This window comes from Panicum virgatum, chromosome 9N (assembly GCF_016808335.1).
Source record: "Panicum virgatum strain AP13 chromosome 9N, P.virgatum_v5, whole genome shotgun sequence".
Taxonomy (NCBI): Eukaryota; Viridiplantae; Streptophyta; class Magnoliopsida; order Poales; family Poaceae; genus Panicum; species Panicum virgatum.
The window spans coordinates 43,146,948-43,165,405 of NC_053153.1; the positions used below are offsets into that span (position 1 = coordinate 43,146,948).

An 18,458-nucleotide genomic window follows, 5' to 3' on the forward strand; every position below is an offset into this window, starting at 1 on the left:
AATATTAGAAAATTTCTAAAATGTTACAAAATATTAGAAATTATTATTAATGGTTAGAAAATCTTATAAATTATTTAGGAAATATAAGGAAATATTAAAAATATTTAGATGTGTGTGATTGTATTGTATTGTTTTGATCTTACATGGTAGGTATGGCCGGGGTTACTCCTGCGTTGCTGGACCCAACAATAGACTCGGATCACCGGTCCTTCCTTGCGAAGGTTCAGCACCAAGAACTAAACGTGCTGCGTCCACGTCCACCTGCAGAGTTGGTTGCTGTAGACCCGTGATGGGTGCCCAGGTGATATGTCGTATATTTTCTGTTTTTATCCGTTATACATTTCGTTATATAATGTATTAACATTTGAGCATTGTATGGTGCAGGCTGAGCGAGGCATGTCTTCTCACAGTGGCTCGTCTTGCTGAGAGTGCTTTGGTGAAGCTAGACAGGTCTCTACTTTCAGCTCTCGTTGACAGATGGAGACCTGAGACACACACGTTCCACCTCCCTTGTGGGGAGATGGCACCGACCCTGCAGGACGTTGCGATGCTGCTTGGTCTTCCTATCACCGGAGACGTTGTCGGGTCCCGCGTGGTACCTTCTACGTGGCTGGAGGATCTTGAGGAATGTTTTGCAGGTGTTGCCACCACGATTGATCCTGAAGATTTCAATGAGCACCCATAGTCGAAAGGCCCTTCCAAGTCATGGCTCCTACAGTTTCAGGTATAATTTCGTACAAAACGATGTGTTGATGTATTTTATGGCTTTGAAATAACTCATGTGTTTCTTATTCTCAATGTTCGTACTTCATTGCAGCCGGATCTGTTGGCAGCCCATGCTGATGACTACAGCGTGACTAGATCACTCGAGGCATACCTGCTGTGGTTATTTGGGTACATCCTGTTCAACAACTCACACGGGCACTATGTGGATAGGGTGCTTCTGTCATACGCACAGGAGATCGCCGATGCAGATAAGGATGTCATACCCTTATATAGTTGGGGTTCAGCGGCTCTTGCATGCACATATCGTGGACTCTACAAGGCATCACGGCAGAATAATAGGAATGTTGTCCTAACGGGGTGCCCAATTCTGCTACAGCTTTGGTCTTACGAGAGGATTGCGATCGGTCGTCCCATGATTGACCAGTCACCGTACACGCCGGATATGTACGGTGACATGGAGGACGACAGACCCACCATGGGGACTCTGGTACTCTCGACAGGTATGGACCCGATAAAAATTTATATTCTATACGTACTATGGTCATACATTGTTCCCTCAATACCTTTCTTATAGACACATAATTTTTATTTTTGCAGAAAACATGGGCACATGTACAGACCCGGCGGTCTTGTCCTGAGTTTGTTCCCTCAACGCAGTTTGCTACGTGGGGGTACGGCTACTAGGGCTACCTATTGCTAGTCATATGCTGCATCATTGTGTTTGTTGTGTTTTTCTAAATTACTTAAGGCATGTTAGCTTAGTTCAGAATCTGTTTACCGTAGTTGCAACGGGTTCTGCCATGACACTGCATGTCTGATGTGTGTTTCATTAACGTTGTATTATGATGTAATTCCTATGGTTTATATTATGTAATGCAGTTTTTAGTTCTTAATTCTTACCGTTATATTTGATGTGTGGTTCATAGTATTCTAGTCTCCTGAAAATGTCCGAAAATATTAAAGGTAAGTTCGAAGATTCACTAGATTACTTGTGCGTGCGTGGCACCTCGGCGCCGTGATATGTGGCGCCAAGACGTGTTATCTCGGCGTCACATATTACAGCACCCACCCCAGGGTTTATTTCTGCAAAAAGTTACAAAAAGGACACATATGTGAAATTATTTCGGTGGAGATGGTACGCAAAGAGCCTTCCGTGCATACCATCGCTGGATGAACCCCCTCCGTTCATACCGTCGCTGGATGAACCCCGCATGGAGGCTCCTTCCATCCAACGGCTGCCGAGAACCTGGATCCCATGTTCGGAGGATGCGATTCGGCTTCACCAGACGAGCCACGCTTGAAGCAATCGGCTTTCATGACTGACGGAGAAACACATCATTCAACTGGTTAAGGGTTTACAAACGCATCTACTATCGCACCACGGTGACGGTTGCGGTTCCGACGGCGTGTCAAAGCAATTGCTCCAGTGCTGGCAGCGCGGCGACCTTGTCGGCCATGCGTCTGCGCAAGCTCCGATCATTCTCGGTGCCGGCGGCAGGGCGACGTTGCCGGCCACGCGTCCACGCAAGCTCCGATCGTCCTCAACATGGGGTGCAACACGATCAGGCTGAATGCAATGAAGCAGACGACAGCCATAATTAGGAAGATGTTGTAGATGAGGTCTGGGCTCCAATTGTGCAGGAGGAGCACATATTTGCAAGTGGTCATGGAGACGAAGGAGAGAAGACGATGCAGGTAAAGCTCCTCTGCGGCTCTACACACATTTGATGTTTGTTAATATTTATTAATATTGTTTGATCATGCATGATATACACATATTGCACAGGACATGTCAATAGCCATCAATTCCAATGCTGATGCCAATGACATCAAACTTTCCGGCCATGCACACAATTAGGTAATTGAATTAAAATCAAGAAATTCGAGGGAGGCAAAAATATTTGCTATTATGGTGCATCTTTAATTCCCAACCCTTTATTTGTATTGCAGGTAGTCGATAAAGCTGGGCAAACATTGATCACTCCTGAAGTCGGAATGACTTTTGAATCAGAGAAGAAAGCTTTTGATACGTACAACACTTATGCTAGGCGAGTTGGGTTCAGTGTTAGGAAGAGCAACATAAAGCGCCGAGCAGATAAGACCATACGTCAGAAATATATGGTTTGTAGTAGCCAAGGATATCGGGAAACTAAGTCATCAAAGGACACTACAAGGACAGGTTGCAATGCTCGAGTACAGTTTAGTGTCAGCAGAGGGGGGGTTTGGACAATGCAAAAAGTAGTACTTGATCACAATCATTACCTTGCTAGTCCAAATAAAAAGCAAAAACTGAGATCCCAACGAAGTATTCAAGAAGCGGACAAACAACTAATTGGACAGATAAGGGAAACCAGAATGAAGCCATCCCAGGTGTATGAGTTTATGAAGGAGTTTTATGGAGCTGAGAAAGTGCCATTCTCAAAGATGGATTGCAACAACAAGATTGTCCGTAAGCGCAAGAAGTATTTAGAATCCAACAATGCACAAACATTGCTGGAATACTTGAAGGGTAAGCAAATAGAGGATCCAACATTTTTTTATGCCATGCAAATAGATAAGGAAGATGGTTGCATAACTAATTTCTTTTGGGCTGATGGTCAATCTATTATGAGTTATGCATGTTTTGGTGATGTTGTCTCATTTGGCACCACGTTTCAAACTAATAAGTTTGAAATGCCTTTTGCACCATTCCTTGGAACAAACCATCATAAGCTGACAATATTTTTTGGAGCTGCATTGTTGTTCTATGAAACTATTGAAATCATTCGTTTGGGCCTTTGAAACCTTTCTAGCAGCAATGTCCAGCAGGCATCTCAGCACAATTTTCACTGATCAAGATGTGGCTATGGCTGGACGAAATACAAGTCATCGTCTTTGTATTTGGCACATTTGTCTTAATGCTGCTAAACATCTTGCAATGTAATTCAGAAGCATCCAGATAAGTTTCTATCTGAGTTTAAGAGATGTGTATATGAAGACAGATCTGAGGATATCTTCAATGAGAAGGCAAAAGAGGGCTGCTATCTACCGTGACTCTTTTACTGCTGATATAACCACTACTCAAAGAAGTGAAGGTATGAATAATGTGTTTAAGAAAAGATTTTGTAGGAAACTTGGTATATCGGAACTCCTTGTAGAATGTGAGAAGGTTTCTGCAAGTCTCCGTGAAAACGAGTTGGATGCATATTTTAATTCATGTCGGAAGGAATGGGTTAGTTACATCATAAATTTTCCTCTGCTGAATCATATACAAGGAGGATGTATTCAGAGTTTGAGGAAGAACTTAAAAGCCAATTTTCATTCTCTTGTAAACTATTACAAACAGAGGGGACAAACTTGACATTTATGTTTACACATATGCTTTCTGCTAATGGTGAACAGTTGTATTCAACACCGCGGATTTGACTATCACATGTTGCTGCACAAAATTTGAATCCATAGGTATGTATGCACTTTCGTTCATACATGAGCTCTCGGGACCCGATCTCCGGCGATGATGGCCATCCGCCGCCTAATGGAAAGAAACGACGAAACACCCAAAGTCCCCTACCTGGCGCGCCAACTGTCGGTGTTTTTTTACCACTGGCTAGTATGTGTTTAGGGGCGAATGGTAATGCAGGAAGATACAAGGGATTATAGTGGTTCGGGTCACTTTGAAATGTAATACCCTACGTCCAGTTCGTGTTGCTTGTGTATCTTGCATTTGCTTGTAGTAAGGGGTTACAAACGGGTGAGAGAGGAACACCAAGTCTCTGGTGTTCGTGTGTGCGTGAATGGCCTTGGGTCCGACCGATCGGGTGTCAGGTCCTTAGCCAGTGATCTGGGGTTTGGTTGCTCGAGTGTCTGATCCCTTATGCAGAGGCTCATCCTCCTTTCTTTATACCACAAAGAGGACGATGTACAGCTAAGAGAGAGAGAGAGAGCTCCCGCGTTCCCTGTCGCTCTTGTGGTGGGCTCGTCTAGCCCTGTCGCCGCCGTCCTCCTCCTCCACGACCGGGTTTATCCTGCTGCACGGTCTGTGGAGCCGGGTTTATCCTGCTGCACGGTCTGTGGAGCGGGGGATGTGGCGACGCCTCCGTTAAGCCATGGCATGCCCCTACCCTATAGCCTATGCCGATGTAGGCCACGATGGAAAGGGGCATTCCACTGTGCTCCGTGTCAGCATACAGTGTGTTAGTGCACGTCTGGTTTTCCTGTTGACACACACCACTGTCAGTCCCGCGCGGCGCGGGTCGTGGTGGGCCCTTCCCTTTGGTCGGGCGCGTCCTCCTCGCCCGCCCAATCAACCTAGCGAGGTGATGTGACATCCCGGCCCATGATTTTATAGGATTAATAGGATACTCATATCAACAAGTGGCAACTTTTTTTTAGAAGCCAATCTCCAAATAAATCTGAGGTCAAGCATCCTTGGCCTGGAGCAATTCAAGGTTGAGTGACTGACTGAGAAGATTCTTTCCGGGACGCATAACTGAGGACAAAGTGTATAGAAAAGACACGTGTTGGTCTGTGAGGTCAGTATATGTCCTAAAAAGCTGCCAGATGTAAGTGGGCCCCCCCTCGGGGGGCGGGACGTTACAGAACGGTATCAGAGCCGACTCTTGCGGTTTCACGGGCGCGCGTGGATCAGGGGCGTGGGCATGGTGCACAGGCATGTGGTGAGTTAGTGCGTGGGCATCTAGAATGCGTCGTTGGCACTGAGCGCACGGACGTGGCCAATAGAGAACATTCCTGGCTTGGGGTTGACCGACGAGGACGTAGGTCTGTTAAGGGGGTGAGGATGTGACATCCCGACCCATGGCTTAATAGGATTAATAGATACTCATATCAACAAGTTGCAACTTCTTTTTCGGAAGCCGATCTCCAAAGAACTTTAAGGTTAAGCGTGCTTGGTTTGGAGCGATTTGAGGATGGGTGACCGATCGAGAAGATTATTCTCGGGTACGCACGAGTGAGGACAAAGTGTGCAGAAAAGATATGTCTTGGTCTATAAGACTGATTCATCTCACGATTTACAACTCATCCGTGCAAAAAGTTTTACAAATAGATTTTATTTAGTACTCCATGCGTATATCTAAACATTTGATGTGATGTTTTTTGGTGTAAAATTTTGAGATCTAAACCAGACCTTAGCATCCAGCTCCCAAGCATGGGAGCTAGTAAAGCCGTGATGGCACGCGGAGCAGCCTGGAGAGTAGTTGCCAAAAGACTGCATACGTTATGAAGTATAATGCGAAGATACCAAAATTTATTCAGTGTGAAGTTGCTATGTCGAGCTCTTCATTGGGCTGCTTGTTATGTTTAAGGACCTGGTCATGTTTTAGTCGTTGCACATAGCATGTATAAGACCTTTATCCCATATACGCGTAGAGGCGTTATGCTTGACAGAAGATCCGAGGTTTCATAGATTAAGGCTTGTACTATCTGAGTTAATTACTTACCGTTAAGAGCAGGCAACGATGCAGAAAATACTATTCCACCCAAAGTCTTCCTGAAGTAAGCTAATCAGTCAAATATGTAGAATAACTTCTTATTTTCTTAAAATTGGCGACTGGAGTTGTTTTTATAAAATTGGAGTGTTCCTAAATAGACTTTGAGGTTGACCAAGTTGCTCAGAGCCATATTGGTTATGATTTGTATGGTGCATAAGAGCTAGCCCGACTTGCATAGTGCATACCCGGTTCGTTTGGTTGGCTGAATGGAGCTTACATAGCGGGAGATAGAATTCAGCTCCATCTCCAGCAATGCAGGCTGCATTGTGCCTGGTGTGGCCACCCTTATATGCTCGGCATGGCCGCCCTAATATATAGTCCACCTAGCAATGCAGCCAACCAAGCATATTCTTATACTGGCTAAATAGGCTAATGCAGCCAACCAAATAAAGCCATACAACACTATCTAAGTTTTGATCTAGCTAACCATGTATAACTCTAAACCAGACTAAGAGTAAGCTATGTAACCAATTGCGACTAAAGCCTAGCAACCCCACTAAGGGTTGTTTGGTTCCAGAGCTAAACTTTAGACTATGTCACATCCAAGAGAATCTTGATATTTTTTAATATTAAATAAAATCTGATTACAAAACTAACTGCAGAGCCCTGTGGCTAAATTGCGAGACGAATCTAATGGGATATATTAATTCGATTGTTACTGTAGCATCACTGTAGCAAATTATGGATTAATTAGGCTCATTAGATTCATCTCGCAAATTAGCACCCATCTGTCAAAAAAGTTTTATAATTAAATTTTATTTGATACTCCTAAATGATAAGATTTCTATTGATGTGACAGGGGTTAAAAAAAAAGCAAATGAAAACAAACACGGTCTAACTATAGAACTATCGGAAGGTTAAAAAAGGTACAATTGAAAGTATTTCTCTCCTTGCAACGGGCAGTACACCTGCAGGCTTGACGTTGTACCTCTCTCGCGGTATTCTTCGCCTGCAATACACGCCAAACTGCCCGCACGCTAACCTGCGTGCCACGCGACGACGTCCAGAGTTCTGATCCAATCCGTGAGAGGAGGCAGAGCATCACAGCCACCTCGTCCGTACGCAGCGTAGAGCCGCACCCGCACGCCTCCCCGCTGCTCGGCGCGGCGCGCGTCCAGGGCGTGACTCCAGAATGGTCCCGTGCGGGGACGACACGAACCCTCACCGTCCTCGCCAGAGTCCCACGCCGCCACGCGGGCCACCGGTACCCTACGGTCCCCGCTTGTCAGTGGCACGTAGAAGCCTCCCCGCACGAGCGACGGGAGCCGAAGACGCGAAGTGGCGGACGGGGCTTTCCAGGTTCCTCCACCTATTCCCACGCGCTTTTCACAGCTCCAAATAAAATCACCATTTTTCTTTTTCCATTTTCCCCTTCATTTTCTTTTCTTGGTTTCTTCCTTCCTCCCTCCCTCTCCCACCTCCCTCGTCGTCCACCCGAATTAAAACGCTCGACCTGCCGAAGCCTGGCCAAACCCTAGGTCCCGATTCGTCGCCTCGCCCGCGCTGCTCGGATTCGATCGGGCTGGGCGCGGTGTCGGATCGGCGGCGGGATGACGATACCGAGCGCGGAGGGCTTCCTCCAGGCCTCGAGCTGCCTCCCGTGCACGGCGGAGGAGGAGCGGGAGCTCGTCGACGCGCTCACCAGGGAGGCTGAGGAGAATGTCAAGGACGGGGATCTCCGCTACCTCGTCTCGCAGAGGTCGGTGCCGTCCGATTTCCTCCTTACTTTTTTATTAAAAATCCTGTAATAAGCTACCCGCTTACTTTTCCGTGCTGAATCGGGCGTCGTTCCGGGGGCTGGAGCGCCCCTGCCGTGCGGAGGGTAGCGATTTGGAACTTCGGCTGGAAGCGGGGATCCGCGGCGTACGGTTGTGGGAGGCGCGAGCTCGTGGTTACTTGAATCTAGAACTATTTGTGGCCAGCGTTGTAAAATGGCCAAATGCGGCGGCAGTATTTTGATATATATTCTAACATCTCGGAAATCCAGGCCGTTTGGGTGATGATGGTTGGTCATCGGGGCCAAAATTCTTTAGGTTTCTGGAACAGGAGGGTCAGGAACTGGCTGGGCATGGTCTTGACACGGGATCATCCAACAGGCAACTTAGATTTGGTACCAGGCGATGGCCTGCCATCATATTGTAATGTGGCACTAGATTAATGAGGAGAGAGATGAAATGAGTTTCATCTAGATGAAACTATGTATGCACGATTACCAACTCTTGATGAGTCTTAGAAAATGTGATGGGAGCCTATGAAGGCCCTGTTTGGCAGGGCTCCACGAGCGGCTCCGGCAGGAGCCCTGCCAAACGGTGAAAATTGCAGCGGCTCCGCATGTGGAGCTGGCGCTGGAGCCCCTAGTGGCTTCCGAAGGGGAGGAGGAGCCACGTTTTCGTGGCTCCGAGCGGCTCCGCCGCGGCTCCGCCCCCTCTGTCCCGCAATGCCCCTCCCCTGGCCACCCAACGCACGAAAAAAAAACGGCCTCTCCCCCTGCAGACCTCACGCGAAACAAGGGGCGGAGCGAATCCGCTCCGGCGAGCGGTGGCGGCGGCACGTAGGGAGGGCAGGGGCAGCGAAATCGACGGATCCACGCCGGTAGAGGCCGAGCACGGCCGCTGTGACCCCTCCGCCGCCGGTCCGCGTCCCGTTGGCCGCCGCGCCGCCGCGGGAGGTGGCTCCTCGAGACCTCTTCCACCTTTGCCCCCGGCCTGCGCGCGCTGCGCCTCCTCGCGGCGGCGCGGGAGGCCGGGCGGCAGTGGGCCACGGCGGAAGCTCGGGGAGGGAAGCCAGAGGCGGCGGCGGGGCGGGAGGCCGGCGGCAGTGGGCCACGGTGGAAGCGACGGGGAGGGAAGCCGGAGGAGGCGGCGGGGCCGGAGGCCGGCGGCTGTGGGAGTCTGTGTGCTGGCGCGGCCGACCGGAGGTGGAAGAACAGGCGGGGCAGGGCGTCGGAACATCGGGCGGGGAGGGAAGGCCGGCGGCGGAAGACCGGGCGCGGGCGGCGCGATGGAGGAGGAGACGCGAGGAAGGCGCTGGACGGAGGGCGAATGGATAAGAAGAGTGGAGGAAAAAAAAGAAAAGAGAGAGAAAAAGAAATGGAGAGAAGGAAAAAAGAAAAGAAAAAAGATTAAAAGAAAAATGTAGAGAAGGGCAATTTAGACATTTTACAATCCCAATCCAACAAGTGAAGCTGTTTTGCCAAACATTTTAGAAAACGGCTCCAGCTCTACCAGAGGAGCCGGAGCCGGAGCCGATTTTGGAGGAGCCGGAGCCCTGCCAAACAGGCCCGAAATAGCAAATGCGAAACAATGCATTGTGGAGTGAGTTTCATCTATGGTTTCATTTTTGTTTTGTTAATGTGGCACTCCTGGAAACAACAGAATGAAACCACCCATTGGGATTGGCCTTACAGCAGTAGGTGGATAGATTGTAATTATGTGGATACCATAAGTAGTCTAGTCAACTCACCCATTTATTTTTAGGCATTTTTTCTCAGGTGGATGTACATTGTCTACTCATCTCTTCAATTTCCACACATTGTTTTGATTTTTTGCTTCCTATAAATTGGCAAGATTTCAAACGAAAGCAGTCAGAATTTACATTCACGCAAGGAACTCTACCTATAAATTGAGTGTTAACTATTTTGAACTACTCTTGTATACTCGAGTAGTATGCTAATGAAGAGGAAACCTAGGTGGATGACTCAGGTTCCCATCTAAGGTTTATGCCCCCAATCTAAGTTGACCTGATACCGTGGTTATGATGACCTGGAGATACGGTGTTTTCCTGGAAACCATGATGGTCCTGTAAACTGAAGTATTAGGGATACCAAGATTTGCATCCCTGTCACATTGAATGTTATTGTCTTTGAAACTTTCCTCTGGCTTTAGTAATTCTTTGTCTCAATACACTTTTTAAGAATGTTGTCATCAAACTATGAAGAACTCATCACCCCCTTTAAAATTCTTGCAAAAGATATGGTTGTGTTGTCTGCAATTGTCTTGTCTTCGCTGCACTTTGGAGTTGTCATTTCTTTTTGAAGTCCTAACATTTAAAAGTCATCCAATTTTTATTCGAAATTGCTGAATTACATCTTATGTAAATGTGGCAGCTGGTGGATGGAGTGGCAACGTTATGTGGGCTTAGTCAGTTGCGATGAGAATGGCACTGAGCAGCTTCCTCAGGCTACGACTAGACCCGGACAGATTGATAACTCAAAGCTTGTTTCAGCAGAAACAATCAGTGGTAATGAAGAGCCAGAGCTTCAAAGGACCTTGATAGACGGGAAGGACTACACTTTGGTACCACAACAAGTTTGGCGGAAGCTATTTCAATGGTATTTAATCTATTTGTATTTGCTTGTTTTTGGTCGCTCCAGTTCCCTAAACTGCACACAGCAGTGGAAAATTGGTGCACCAGTTGGCCTGTTGGTTAGCAACTAGGTTTTCCGCGTGAATTGTCTTCTTTATGTCTACAACATAATGTGGTAGCTGTACAATGACAAGTTTTAATTCCTAGAAAATTTTCCTTTGATTATATCTGTTTCATTCATTTATCTTTCATGGTTACAACTTTGTTATTATGTTAACAATATTTGTGATCCCTAATGTATTTGATTTTTTATTTCTTTAGTTAGAATCATAGTGTACTAATCATGATGTATGTTATGCAAAATTTCTTTTGTCGGTGTTCTACTTTTCTTGTGATTCTCTTATTGTGAGTTTATATTTGGTGTGCATCTGTTTGGACTTAGGAGCGGTATCTAACATTGCATTGCAACTTTTGGATGGACTTGCCTCTATTGCAGTCACTATTGGAGAAATAATTAGGTTCTGTGCGATAGCTTATTTTGTTGTGTATTCTTAATTTTTTTGTGTTCTCTATGGTATCATATATTCCTCTACTCATTGAACATATCAATACTTGCAGGTATAAAGGTGGACCAGAAATCCCCAGAAAAGTAATTTTTGATAGCCCAACTCACAAGGCTTACATAGTGGATGTCTATCCTCTCTGTCTAAAACTAATTGATGGAAGAGAATATTCTGAACAGAATATCAGAATAAGTAGAAAGGTACACTCAACACAAAATTATCCGCCTATAATAATGAAATTGTTCTGATATATTTTCAGTTTATTATGCATGCCAGGTAAAGTGAGCTAAGAGTTCCTATTAACCACACAGTTGCATAGACAGCGCTAAATACCTTATTTGCTGCATAGTTCTAAAGGCGTCACCTAGGCGTCCAGGCGGAACGAGCTCGCCTTGGGCAACAGCCACGCCTTGTAGCCCAACTCACAAGACCATGCCTAGATGCCTCGCCTTGTTGCCTTTCAAACATTGATTTGCTGTATTTGGTATCATCAGCTTTTTATTAACTTTAATCTAGTTTGGGATGTTGAACTGGTTGGCTGTGCATGAATGAAAATGTTTGAGACCGTACATGGAATGTTCAGACTAGCACTGGGTTTTGCAGTTACTCTCATAATCATATTGGAAATATGCAAATTGGTAATTGCTATTGGTTGGAGTAATAGTGCACACAAAGATAAAGTTATCTTAGTAGTTCTGTTGGAGTTCCCAAGTTTAATTATTACCAGGCTAGACAAATTTGTTTGTTCTACAATTCATTTATTTTTAGCATCCGTTCGTTGATGTTTTCAGGCCAAAATTCATGAGCTTTACTTAGTGGTTTGCTCACTCATGTCAGTAGAGCAGTCTGAGGTACAAACATTATCATCTGTTGAATTTGATCCATTGTGCCATTTGTCTGTAAACATCATGCTTATGGTTAGTGTCGTTGCCTGTTTTGTTTCAATGTTTTAGATTGTCATCTGGGACTATTACCAAAGGTCAAAGAGCAAGAAGTTGACTAACCTCAATGAGACACTAGAAGAAGCTCAAATTAACATGGACCAGGAGGTATGGTGCAATCTTCGATTACCTTTCTCGGGGGGATGAAACCTTTCAATGTCACTTTTGAAATCTCCACCAAGACATAGCATTGTTGTTTGTTCTGCTGTTCCTTTCTGGTCATCTTTTTCTCGGGCAGTCTGTTTTGCATGCCATCTGTCATAGGTGAAACCGGATTTGTAATCGATATTTTTGGTTCATTCCTGCCAAACATTTTGTGGCAGGCATTTAGTTGGTTGCCACAACTATAGCTTGCCAAACTTTCTCATTGTTAGGGCCCATGCATCAATGACACAAACTTGTGCGGTTGTGCCTAACTTTTCCTTAATTGTGGCTGTTGTCTTTGCCAGCACAAAAAGTGTAGTTGTTGCAGCATTAGGCATGGACTAAACAATCTGTATGTACAAACTATTAAATCTTTCTTCTTTTGTTACACTTGCATTTGCTTTGCACAATCCATCTCATCATTATGTTTTGGGTGATAAGTTTGACTCTTTTAGTCTTCAATATAATTCTCCTTTTGGGTGGTGTGTTGCACCTCCATGAACCTGTGATATGATAGCTATTAAGGTTCATTGTGCTGTACCCAGAATGAACTTGTGTTGGATGCATCTTTTGCCCCACCAAAAGAAAATGTGCTGGATGCAAACCAGCTTGTCTATTTTGTGATACAATGCTAGTGTCTTACTCAACTTTTATTTTATCCATATTTATGGTGATTGCTAAGTTCTAACTGTTCCTTCTTGCCTTATGCTTGCAGATCCTCTTGGAGATGAAGCTAGATGAGAGCAGTTCAGGTTTTAGTTCAAGATCCACAAATAATGAGTTGGCACTAATTCCTTTAGGACCTTCGACATCATCATTATCAATTGCTGGAGGGCCCACCATTTCAAATGGTTTTTCATCTGGAATTGGTTCCAGTTTTTCGCAAGATAATAGCTTCAGTCCTTTACTAAAGGACTCAGCAGATGGTTACAACAGTTTCAGCAATGGAACTAAAGATGATACTCACGGATTGAGTGGTTTACATAACTTGGGTAATACATGTTTCATGAATAGTGCCATACAATCCTTGGTTCACACACCTCCCTTGGTAGAGTACTTTTTGGAGGACTATACTCGTGAGATAAACACAGAAAATCCACTAGGGCTCCAGGTGTACATTCTTATCCTGAACATAACTAAAGAAAGTTTACTTGGATGATGAAGTTTTGCTTATATTTGAGGATTTTGTGATGCACAGGGTGAACTTGCAGTAGCATTTGGAGAGCTACTTAGAAAACTTTGGTCATCTGGTCGAACTTCTGTTGCTCCACGTGCATTTAAAGCAAAACTTTCTCGTTTTGCCCCACAGTTCAGTGGATATAATCAGCATGATTCTCAGGTTGGTCTTATTTTAAGCAGGAATTGATTTCAGCTCAGAGGATGTATATAAATTTGTTTTTTTGTTCATGTATGGGATTTGTTTATTAAGTTGAAACTCGAAGCGATCTCCTTTTTCCAATGCATATTTCTTCTAGCTAGTACACTGCTGTGTTACAGAAATCAGATATCTTCTGCTGAAAGGGCACCCCACTTCCATTTGAACTGAATCCATTTGGCCACATAGTTCGGCTAGGCGCTCGCCTAGGCACGCCTAGGCGCGATTACTAGGTAGTCGGAGGGTGTCCGCCTCGCCTATGGGGGTAGGCGGACCCCTAGGCGGCGGCAGCTCGTCGGCAGCGCCGGTGGGGGTGGAGGAGCGCCTGGCAGAGGTCGCCGGTGGGGGAGGAGCTGCCGGCAGCGGCGGGCGCTCGTGTAGGCTTGTGCGGGCGGCTGTTGGCGCGGGCGCGGGCAGTGGAGGGTGCGGGCGGCGGAGGGCGCGGGCGCATGCGCGGGCGGCGGCGGGCGCAGGGGCGGGCGCTGGTGCGTGCGCGAGCAAGGGGTGGGAGGAGGAAGGGATAAGGTGGATAAGATGGGCTGGGCCATTGTTATGGTTGATAAGGTGGGCTGGGCCGTTTTTATGGGCCTTTCTTCTCTTTTCTCCCTATTCCATGACCATTGATCTTCTATTTTTTCTTTTCTTTCAAGTACTTAAGTATGTATTAATAAATTAAAGCATGTATTGATCATCGCCTAGAAAACCGCCTAGGAACGCCTAGGCGCGATTAATCCCGACTAGGCGCTAGGCTAAGGGTCACCGCCTAGAATCCGCCTAGTGCCTAGCTGAACTATGTTTGGCCAGACACCAGGTGGTAATGGATTATGGCCCTAGTGCTCTCTTCATAATCCAACTTGTCCCTTATGTATTTTTAGCTCAAAATTCTATAAAATAAGAGCCTGGCCCTTCGATTATCTAGGCTAAATTTTTAGGCCCTTCACCACCCCTAGGTTACACCAGAGTTCTTTTCTGAATAACTCCGTAGCTCATATATCATTTTCGGTTATCTCATTTATGAAAAATTGACCATCTAATTTCCAGATGTCTCGAAGTCTTTGCAATATATTCTCCTCAATTCCCTTTTTTTTTGTCCTATCCCGTTGCATTCCTACGTTTCTTTCTTTCATTCTGTATTCTGTATAGGTGCATTGCTTGCTGGTATCAATCTTTTACCCCTACTTTATGATGGTCACTTAGTTATTCAACTTTGACACTTTGGGATTGTTTGACGATTTTCCCTGTTTTCCAGGTGTTCAGATTATGATGCTTTGCACCATGCATTATGATAGACGTGTCAGTCATAGCTTGCTCACTATTGTAGTTTGCCTTGCAACTTTGCATTATATTTTGGCACTCAGATATCCTCCTTTTTCACATGTTACCTTACCTTCACGTGTTTAGCTGTTACTCTGTCCGAATGCCTTTGCATAACTTTTCTGTTGATGTGAATTTTATTTTTTCATGATCACACTTTATTTATTTTTAAAATATGTTCCCCCATGACACTCTATTGCCCTACCTTTCCTACAGGAGCTACTTGCATTTCTGTTGGATGGACTGCATGAAGATCTCAACCGTGTCAAAAAGAAACCATATATTGAGGCAAAGGATGCTGATGGCCGTCCAGATGATGAATTTGCTGAAGAATGCTGGAATAACCATAAAGCTCGAAATGACTCAATAATTGTAGATAAGTTTCAAGTAAGTTAAATTGTTTTCCTCTTTGCTACATGTTGTACCTATTATCTGTTATTCCAGCTAAGAGTTGCGAATCTCCCTTTGTCATTGTTTTGCTAGATCACATTTTCTCGTTTGCAATCAATGTCAACTGAATGCACCCTTTGGTCATCAAGAGAAACTCAAAAGTTGAGAAAATAATCATGTAAAAAAAATAAAAAATAAAAATGAGGCACTTTTGAACAAAAAGATTCCAGAAAAATTGTGCACTGGAAAATTGAGGAGGATACATAGTTCTTAATTTCTAAACTGCATTTTTGCTAACCTTTCTTTAGGAGAGCATTATGGCTATTAAGTCTCCAAATTTCACCAAAGAAGCCTTCATTGATCTATATTCTTTGGTCAATCCGTTTGCAATTGAAACTATCAATTTGATAATCTGGCTTATTATGTTGGTTGATAATCTGGCTGTGTTTCTGTGCTAAATCTGTCAACTGTTGGTTGCTGTTTCAGGGTCAATACAAGTCTACATTGGTGTGCCCAGTTTGTAACAAAATATCTGTTACCTTTGACCCATTTATGTACTTGTCACTACCATTGCCATCAACAGTTACTAGAATGATTACTGTAACTGTATTCAGTGGTACTGGAGATGCTTTTCCAATGCCTTTCACTGTGACAGTACAGAAAAATGGAAATTGCCGAGATCTTACCAAAGCCCTTGCTGATGTTTGCTGCTTAAAAAGTTCCGACGCATTGTTACTTGCAGAGGTACAAACATGTATCTGCCTTCCTTGTGCAGTTAATCCTATATCTTGTGCGTGCAACTGAGCAGCTGATACTTATTTTTTAGGTGTACGAGCGTCGGATCTACCGCTACCTTACAAATCCAATTGAGGGACTTCACAATATAAAAGATGAAGATATACTTGTTGCATATAGGCTCCCAATTGGTCATGAAAAACATATGAGGTTGGAGATCCTGCACCGTAGGGCAGACAGGTTAGTTTATGCATCCCCCATGGTTTGCGATTCGCCGATTCCATGTTAATGCATCCCCCCATGGTTTGCGATTCAAGACAATATAGGGTGGTAGTTTCTCCTTTAAGTTATATTGATTTATTTATTTTAGATTCTTTTATTATGTTTTTTTTGATTGATGACTAGCAATTTAGGTGAGTCCATAGACCACAGGATGCACCAGATGATTAGACTTATCTTTATGCCATGTTATCTGATGGTTGTTATTAGTATCCAAATCTGTTCTTATGTGTTCTTTTGATAATTCACCCAGATGTGCTGCTGAGCCTCAGTTTAATATCAACCGGAAGCTCATTGGGTGCCCCTTTGTGACTTGTATTCCTAATGACTCTACTGGAAAATCTGACATTTATGCGGCTGTCTCTGCTGTTCTTGCTCCATTTGTACGAGCGAAAGCACATGGTCCTGATGTGTCTGCAGTCAAGTTGAATGGCAACGGGCCAAGTCTGGATGGTATTGTACTGACGGATAATGGCGCCACCTGCGAGGAGGGTCTCTCTACATCAACTGGGGATGATCATGCAGTTGATGAACATGTACCTTTTCAGCTTTCCATGACTGATGAAAAAGGTAGTGTGAGAAATGCTATCGACGCAGATTCTAATCGTGGTTTAGGAATAGTTATAAGGGTTTTGATGGATTGGTCTGATAGAGAGCATGAGATGTACAATATTGATTACATGGATGAACTTCCTGAAGTCTTCAAGCATGGTTTTTTGTCAAAGAAGACCCGGCAAGAAGCAGTGAATTTATTTTCATGCTTGGATGCCTTTCTGAAGGAGGAACCTCTGGGGCCTGATGATATGTGGTTAGTAATTTTCCTTTTCTTTGTTAATTGAGATGCTTTTGCAAACTGCCCTCATTGGAAATGAGCCTTTTGTTTGTATCTGATGGTTTTTGATGCTTTTGTGCCTATTAAAGGTACTGTCCTGGCTGCAAGGAACACAGGCAAGCTAGCAAGAAACTGGACTTGTGGAGGCTGCCCGAGATATTGGTAGTTCACTTGAAAAGGTTCTCATACAGCCGCTATATGAAGAACAAGCTTGATACTTTTGTGAACTTTCCAATCCATGACCTCAATATGAGCAAGTATGTGAAGCAGATGTCAAGAGGTGATCGGCAGCCCATGTATGAACTCTATGCGGTGATCAATCATTATGGTGGTCTGGGTGGTGGACACTACTCTGCATACGCGAAGGTATTTGCATTTTCATGTCGGTGTTAAATTGTATGTGTGTGCTTGTTTAGCTTCCTGAAGTTGTCTATCCTGTCACTTGCAGCTAGTTGAAGAGGATAACTGGTATCATTTTGATGATAGTCATGTCTCCTCTGTTAATGAGGATGCGATCAGAACGTCTGCAGCATATGTGCTTTTCTACCGACGTGTTAGGGGTTCATGTACAGTATCAAATGGTGTTCCAGTCGACATTGAAATGGTTGATTCACTGGAGACGTAGCTCCCTAAATGAAAACAAATGTCAGTACAATATTGTGGATGGAAATATGGAGATCAGAATATTGCTCGAATATGCAAGTCTGAACAGTACAGTGCATTGATGTATGGTTCCATCCAGCTGTCGAACGATATTTTGAGGGCGTAGCAGAGATGGGAGAAATTAGCATGGCAGCATGGATGGATCTGCCGCCCTGATATGACCAATTAGGGTTCCTGATTTCTTCTGTCACCCAACCTTCGAGTAGGAATTGATCTTGGGAGGTAAATCGAGAATACGTTGAAGGCAAAGTGTTTGCTGATGTGATTTTTTTTTTGCTAATATGCAGATGTAGCTCTTGGGCCTACTATTATTGTTGCTGTTATGTAGCCAAGGGAATGCAAACTGGGAAGGAAAAAGGATGTAAAAATGCTTCATATTCTTTTTGTTACAGCTGTGCTACAGCCAAATTTTGATTCCGATCCTCATCAACGCCTACTGAGTGTCCGATTCTGCGAGCAATCAATTCCCGGCAATCTTATGCTTGGAGCCACTCAATGGTTCATGCCCATACATTTCATAGCTGATTTTAGCCCGTCATCTAGGTTCCCGTCATATAGGTTCAACGTGTCAAATTTTAATTTGGGCAGAAGTCTCCACGGCCGTACATGTCTGTTTCTCCACTGTTAATATAACCTGGGTGGGAATAACTAATATAATCGAATATGAGCGTTTTGTGACGTGTTGTGTGGGCCAGCAGAGCA

The 18,458-nt window shown here is 44.6% G+C and overlaps 1 protein-coding gene and 1 long non-coding RNA gene across 2 annotated transcripts; both read left to right on the plus strand.

Annotated features, from left to right (window-relative positions):
* Positions 1–250: 250 nt before the first annotated feature.
* LOC120693165 lies at positions 251–1,197 on the plus strand. The gene is made up of 3 exons (XR_005682875.1): positions 251–301; positions 385–724; positions 818–1,197. It is a non-coding gene; the product is annotated as an uncharacterized LOC120693165 (long non-coding RNA).
* Positions 1,198–7,563: 6,366 nt separating this feature from the next.
* On the plus strand, positions 7,564–18,182 carry LOC120687653 (ubiquitin carboxyl-terminal hydrolase 9-like). The gene is made up of 13 exons (XM_039969683.1): positions 7,564–7,914; positions 10,321–10,545; positions 11,139–11,283; positions 11,875–11,934; positions 12,037–12,132; positions 12,884–13,279; positions 13,367–13,507; positions 15,074–15,244; positions 15,734–15,991; positions 16,074–16,222; positions 16,515–17,069; positions 17,183–17,459; positions 17,542–18,182. The coding sequence occupies exons 1-13, from the start codon at positions 7,766–7,768 to the stop codon at positions 17,716–17,718; spliced, it is 2,799 nt and encodes a 932-aa protein (XP_039825617.1). The 5' UTR covers positions 7,564–7,765; the 3' UTR covers positions 17,719–18,182.
* The last annotated feature ends 276 nt before the right edge of the window (positions 18,183–18,458 follow it).